The following is a 7695-nucleotide window of genomic DNA, read 5'->3' on the forward strand; positions in this document are numbered from 1 at the left end:
GGGGGGCTCAGGCTCAGGGGGTTTCAGCAGCTGTCTCTGAGGTGCAGGTTAGAGGAGGAGGAGGAGGTGCTAGAAATCCAGTAAACAAGGCCATCAACTGAAGAGATAAAGCACACGTGATCAAAGGTGAGCATGAAAACAAGAAGCCGTACAGAGTAGCTCTGCAGTCCTCTCTCCACTAACTCTGGGGGAGAGAAAGGGGGAGGATCGCAAGAAGACTGAGTGCTGAGTGAGACAGGACCATAACAGCAGAGTTGTCCACGGGGGGTGGGGGTGGGGGGGTTAGTTGCCATTTGAGGATTAGTTTTATTTGTCTCTCGTCTGGAGGAAGGTAGATTTCCAGATGGTTCTCTCACTCCAGCCCGAAGGTGCTGGTCTCCTCCACCGCAGTGACCAGCTTCTCATAGAGCATGGAGAAGGACGGGTAAGGGGGGAGGTCAAGACGATTAAAGCAAGTGTGAGCCCTGTGGAGACACACACAAATTGCTATTAAATAGTTGTATTATGCTGTATTTAAATATATAAAACTCATTGTTAACAGTCTTTTATGAATGTTTATTAATGTAACTTTATTTGCATTTCAGAAAACATAGGTTCCATTTTTTCAAAGCTCCATCAGGTGCTAAGCCAAGTAGAAGATGATTAATCTAAATCTTTAACAAAATGTATACGTCAATAATACATTGTATAATAAAGATTAGTAAATGCACTACTACTTCTGCTTATTTTACTAGTAAGAATGGCTTATTAAGGTGATACGTTTTCTTTTCTTTAGAAACTAGTCCATCATTTTACAGTTCACAGTATTCAGTATAACAGGTCATTCCATCACAAGCTCATCTGTGTCCAAGACACACTCAAATTGAAGAGTTAAACAGTGCATTTCTATCCTTCACACTATGCTGGCACATAACTCAAAACTTAAAATGTATATTTAATTTGCTAAGGCAAAAAATAAGAAACATACAGAAGCCTCCACCTCTTGTAAAGTGTATCCTTTCCATGCAGTCCCTAAAGGCTACATCCCATCAGACATTGTACCTGGGTAAGGAGGTGATCTTCCCCCACTTCTCCACACAGAACCTGCGGGGGCCATTACTGCCCCGCAGAGAGGCGAAGCCCTCGTAGGGAATACTGGAGGTGCCTGTCACAAACTGGAAGAAAGCCATCAAACTCATACAGAGTATGAAAGGAGCGTCCTAAACATTGTTATTATTTATGAATGAAAATGGATATGACTTTGTTTATTAGTTCTATATATTATGAGTTCAGACACGCAGTCCTACCTAAACGCACAATATGTCATGTGTTACCACTAGGGGTCTCTCAATCAACAATAACACAGACAGTTTAGTGTGTGAGGATGTGAGGTCATCTTCATTCAGGAGGCTGCCCTGGACAATGTGATTAAAACTGGTACAGAGACTAGTCAAGCAGTTTTACATGAACAATGTGTGTTTCTCTAACGCTGTTACACCCTAATGTTTGCTGTTCACAGACAACAGACCGCCACTGCACTGACACAGGCTGAAGGGGATCGGACACCACTGCAGGAGATTCAATGAAACACACTGCTACCCTGATTACATTACAGATGACTTTAGCTCTGAAACCTGTTGCAGACATTTAACAAAATATATGATATAGGGTTAATTTTTTTAAGGCATCTTAATGCAGAGAAGTTGCATATATCACATTTAAACTGAGAATGTTCAATTTTCAATGAAAAGATTGCATGCCTCAGTTCTAGTGAAATATAATCCAGATTCAAGTCTCACTAACAGCTTTGTGCAGCCTCAAGTTAAACCTGGTCACATTCTGAAGTACAGAGCTGTCCGAGCAGCCTGCAGGCCACTCCAGCTTCCACATGGGACCCCCCCATGGTACCTGCAGCAGCCTCAGCCTCTGCTCATTGTTGAACCTCTCCACAGCTGCCCAGAACCAGCGAATCACAATGTGGTTGTCATGGTAACCTGTGGGGAGACAGATGATGATGGTGCATGAGTCAGATGAATTAATAAGGCCTCTATCCCCTGTTCCTCTCACTGTCTCTGCTGTGTGATTTGTCAATGGGCTCTGCTGTTTAATGTTTAATGTGCGTCTCAGTCGATGGTTCTATTAAAAGACTCTCACTCTGAGTTTCCCCCCCCCCGTCTCTTGCTGCGGGCCAGAACCTGAGGAAGCCTTTAATGTGATCTCTGCTAAATGCTTGGGACTGGCACTGGCATGCTTGTGCTGTACACAATAAAATAACAATAAATATAAGCAATTACAGTCAAGCCTGGTACAGCTGTTAAATATATAATGAAAGGTTTTCTCATTTCATTCTCCATAATCACTTTTTATTGTATAGTTAAAATAAACGATATTGAGGTCTAGCTTATATCTTCTGATTAAGGGCAACTGCCGCCCCATGTACGGGGGCTTCAACCTGTGCTGACTCAGGTTTGAATCCTAGACCAGGCATCCCACATGGGACACATCAAATCTGTGCTAAGGAGGGCTGTCCACAAAGATGAGAAGATTTTGCGACTATTGGTAGTTTTAATCGACAGATCTGTGTAACTGAGTCTCAAAGCATCCTGCTAAAGTATATTGTGTGTTTACCAGAATTGCAGCTCACTTCTATTTTGAACCCTAACCCCTGTATCATGATGGGAATTCATGCCAATGCCCTATTTATCACAGTCCCAAACATCCATCCTCATATTAGTGCAATCTATGATAAAGGTTTTAACACTTTTCCATATCAGTTTATATATCCATATCCGTTATTTATATTTAAACAGTATATAGTATATGCATGTATACTATTTTTTTTTTTTTTACGCAAATTAAATATAATTTAAAGGACTGAATTTGAGGATCAGGATGCAGTATAACATATTAATCAGTACTACATCAATACTTACATACTACTGAATGGGTCTTCCATTCTATAATCAATTGTGATGTTTTTTCAGGATGATTTTTGAGTTTCATGACTTTGTAAGTGTTCTCATATTGCTGTCAGTGTGCCATGAAAGTCTTGCCCTCTGCCCCCCCACATACCTCCTCTGTACTCCGTGTTGTTCCTCCAGTCTGCCAGGTCAATCTCTGCAGTGCCGGCTATCACCAGCTCCAGCTCCCTAGCATCGAACACGGACACCAGACGCACATCCACCACCTGCCCAGCAGATCAGCACAGGGTTAACTTAAGGAGCACTCACTTCATTCATCTGAGCTTTAGCAGCTGACACAGATGGCAGTAGGATCATTGTGAAGGGCTTCCATCACTTTGTTTACAGTGTGTAAATTCGCAGTGACTCACAAACTGTGCTCTGTCAGCCTGCCAGGCAGCAGCTTACAGGCCTTGGGTTTGTACCAGAGTCATGAAAACACACGAGCAGATCAGAGTAGAGCAGCGGCCCAGATTACAGTCCGCTCTTGGTTTCACTTTGTCCTGCTGAGCTTCAACATGTAGGACTGTGAGCTGTCACACATCACCTGAAGCTCCTAAGATCGTTACACATTTCAGAGGAATACATGCTCCTTTGAACAGACTGAAACACGTCGTATGAACGTTCCTTCAGATTCACATCCAAACCCAGCAGTGCACAAAACCTGCACATTCTCTCTGCTACAGGAAGGGAAGAGAGTTCACCACACAGCACATTTGCGAAACAAATGTGTTAGAATGTAGAATTGCGTTGTGATTCTCCTTTGAAACAGCAGAGGGTGCTTTAACCGATTGGTATTGATCAACAATCCTGCCATTCAGTGTATTGTAGTTAGTTTGTATGGAAGCTGAGAGGCAGGTGAGACATTTCTTGTGGTCTGATCTTTAAGTCTGGAAGCTGGAAAATCCTGACCCGGTTCTTTATCAACCCCAACCGGGAATCTAAATTAAGTGAGTCTCACAAATCCCAATGGAGGGAGTGTGGATCTGTGATTTGTGTTTGCCTTGCCCACAGGTAAAGCCTTTTCGGAGAGATGTTTTACATATATATACTGTGGAAATATCTCTAAAGGTCTCAATAAAGGCAGTAGCTTTTGAGGATTATTATTTCCGCAAGTAAAACAAAATCTATGAATAGGTCGGGGAAAATAAGTTTGCCCAATGAAAAAAAAAAAAGAACAGCTAACCCAAATGTCTTCTCGTACTTCCTTCTCATGGGTCTGTAATAATGTGCTAGAGGAACATCGTACTAACTGCCCCCTTTATTCGGGATCATAGCCTCACTTCACCTGAAACAGCGAGATGCAGAGCTGTACCTCATAGAAGCCTCGGACCAGGCTCTCCGTCTGCTGGGCCACTCCTCGCTCGATGCGCCACTTCACCATCCGCTCGATGTACTCCTTCTTGTTCTTCTCCGACACGGGGATCCCCGCCCCGCCCGGCTTCAGCTCTCTCTCTGTGATCTGCACAATCACATGCTCACTTCAGTCTCAAATGCAGATTTGTTTTCAGCAGGAAGCTGTCACACATTGAACAAGTCTCATCTAAAAAAAATACTTGAAAATGCTGGAGAGAATGTGGTGAAGAGAAGGCAAACCCTAATCATATATTTGATCATAGAAAGGTACTGTAGCTTCCGGGAAACACACACGCACGCACGCGCACACGCGCGCGCACGCACGCACGCACGCACGCACGCACACACACACACACACACACACACACACACACACACACACACACACACACACACACACACACACACACACACACACACACACACACACACACACACACACACCTGTCCAAAGACCTCCTCATTAACAGTGAAGGTGAGGTCCAGCATGTCTTCGATGTCGTTATCCTTCATCCACTGCAGGCTCTGGTGGAACTCCTCATCCAGGAACTCCAGGTCACTGAGTTCACAGGGGCTGAAGGAGGAAGGAGCAGAGGTCACACAGAGGTCACACAGGGGCAGCATAAACTATGTCTGATTTGAAGCAGGGAGGTCAAAGGTTAATATAGGATGTGTCAGGATACAGCCCTCAGGGTGTTCTGTGTCAGATATAAAGGATGTGAGGTGTCTAACAAGACACACAGATAATAAATAACAGAAGAAGGCAAAAACAGCTTAGAGGATTTACATCATGTCTGTCTGTTTCTCCACTGCTGAACCAGCTCCTTTATTACTGGTCCTTTTTCAGACTGATTTATTAACATTATTGGCTGCTGACTCCTCTCCTCTCTTCACCTGCTTGTGATGTAACAGGCCAAAAACAAGCCTTAAAACCTTAGCTAGCAGCACATTCTGCCTTTCCTCAAGGCTCACAAGCTGACATCCATGGAAAAGTGTGTCTCATTTTAATCAAGCATCTACAGATTCATTCCATACTCGATATGTTATGATCCACGGAAATAGTGAGACGAGATGGATACATCGCTGGTTTGTTTTCTTTGCTGCTATCATGACTGGAGGGACAATAGAGTTAGTTGAATTCTTCATTTTTATTAGGTGCAGGGGACACACACACTTGGACCAAATCTACACTTTACTGAGTGATATTTAAACACTTGACATTTACATTTCCAAATTCTTACAGCATATCAGAAATGCAATCACACGGCATGCTGTCAGTAATGCTCGTGTTTCAGGACGTGTTTTGGGGGAACTAAAGGCTGGAAATGATATGAACTTGGGAAGAGTGTCAGTGCTCTGGAGATATAATAGATGTATTGACAGGACATTCTGAGGCTTAATAACATCACTATGTTTGATCAAGGTAAACAAGTTGACACTTTTCCCATCATGCATTGAGGTGATGTAGACAGTTTGTTTGGTATTGCTGTTGAGACACCAGTTAGCTATTTACAGCAGTTTTCTCATCTCATATTTCATTACATACCTGTACAGTATGTAACACAAAACATGATTTTTACATTGCAACAAATAAAAGAGAATCCAGACATCTCATGCACCGCTCTCTGCACACTTCTTTGTAAAGCAGCATGCAATATTGGATGCATTATAATTTACTGTATGCTGGTATCAGAATTGTAAATACAAATTTGTTTGCTGAATGCTTGTCTGTATAGTATAGGTTAAGCAGCCTTATTGTTACAGAAGCATCTGTCCTGAGTGCATGCGCTTGGCAGGGTCTGAGCTTATTTGGACAAAGCTATTAAGAAAGATGCTGCTGCCAGCTGGCTCAAACTGGGGGGGGTTACGGCCATCGAATGGGGCAGTTGGTGTGGGTGTTAGTTGTGGCGCTTGCGCGGTAAGCGTTGCGTTGGTTCTTCTGGTGCAGTTGTGTGTGTATTTGTGTGTAATGTTTGTGGTGTGTGCTCCAGATTTTATGTAACTTATATACTGTCTGCTCTGATTTCTAGTTTTTAACATCTGGCCGGCTAGCGGCGCGCCGAACTTCAAACTGTTACACTGGAATCGTGACTTTCACTTGTATATGGATGTTGTGAGTCTCATGGAAAGTGGGAGTGACTGGAGAGTCGAGCTGTCTGTTTGGAGAGGTTGTAATAACATCTTTGTCGAAATATAGTAATGCGTCGTCTGATTGTTGTTAGGGGGCGGCCATTGGGCACGGTGTGGGTAGAGAGAGAGCAGAGAGAGGAGAGAGAAGAGAGAGAGGACGCACTCGACGCCCGCGGAGCTATTTGACATAATAGTAATAATAAATAGACCATTTCACGTCTAGGACAGGAGGTGTGTCCCCCACGGACGTCGTCGGGAGTCGATGGGATGAGGGTGCGGGACCGAACATCGAGGTCGTATACGAGAGCCGACATCGTCGCATCTCCGCCCGCTGGAGGGAGCGGCATGGACGAGCACAGACACCGAGTCCACACAAAACTTTTCCTACGCGTCTGTACCCGCGCGTCTTCCTTTTCTTACAGTGTCCCTGTCTTCGGTCACCAGAGAGTTTTGACTATGGCAAGTAGTGTCTGTTATTGCGAAATCTGGTATTATCGCGCGGTGTTTGTTTGAGCTTTTGTGTTCTGCCGTGCCTGTGCCGCGCGGCTTGCGGTGAAGAGTGGCGTTGGGTCTCTCGACTCTAAACAGATTCTAACATACCGACTCATCATTGGCATAGTACTATGAGCGTTAAGTATGTGTTGTCATTGGCCGCAATGTGGGTTAGAGCACTCTGCGCCTCAGGGTGATCGAGGGACGCGCCATGAAACCAGTGAAGACACTTAACCGGTGAACTCTAAACGGCATAGTGCGCCGATACATGGGAGCGGATGTATTTGTACTAGATTCGGTGCAAGACACGGAATTCAGGAGTGAACGTCAGTGAAACCGAAGATGTGAACTGCGCGCGCGCGCGCGAGACTGTCAGCAGTTTAATGACGACCGTGCATTACCGTCAGGCGATGCAATAGATATTCTGTCTCGCTCGTGACGTGACTAGGACTTTGTACTCCAGCTTTGACAAAGGACCAAGTCACACACCTCATAAGGATGAGTAGGTCAGGCGAGGAGGCTAGCTCGAGACGACAACTGAGCAGTCGTAGCTACTAGCCTAGGAGGGACTAGACGATATGCCCACATGCCGAGACTCGAGGGGACGTGCTCGGGACGAGAACAAAACGTGTCGAATAGTCCTGAACCGTCAGAGAGCACGTGGACTACTGAGCGTGGACTATACCCATTGCGAGAGTGTTTCGTGTTGTTCGATTAGTGACTGATGTGTGGTGCGTGTCGGAAGACAATCGATAGGACTGGAGCGCTTTGGCGGGCC

General features: G+C 44.7%; 1 protein-coding gene across 1 annotated transcript; it reads right to left on the reverse strand.

Annotated features, from left to right (window-relative positions):
• Positions 1-6: 6 nt before the first annotated feature.
• Positions 7-4919, reverse strand: LOC104943815 (E3 ubiquitin-protein ligase HECW2-like). Its single transcript, XM_010769281.1, has 6 exons — positions 4740-4919; positions 4255-4401; positions 3052-3166; positions 1888-1973; positions 1042-1154; positions 7-464 (listed from the first exon to the last, which is right to left on the reverse strand). The coding sequence occupies exons 1-6, from the start codon at positions 4917-4919 to the stop codon at positions 353-355; spliced, it is 753 nt and encodes a 250-aa protein (XP_010767583.1). The 3' UTR covers positions 7-352.
• Between the last annotated feature and the right edge of the window lie 2776 nt (positions 4920-7695).

This window comes from Notothenia coriiceps, unplaced genomic scaffold (genome assembly GCF_000735185.1).
Source record: "Notothenia coriiceps isolate Sejong01 unplaced genomic scaffold, NC01 NC01_scaffold00006881, whole genome shotgun sequence".
Taxonomy (NCBI): domain Eukaryota; kingdom Metazoa; phylum Chordata; class Actinopteri; order Perciformes; family Nototheniidae; genus Notothenia; species Notothenia coriiceps.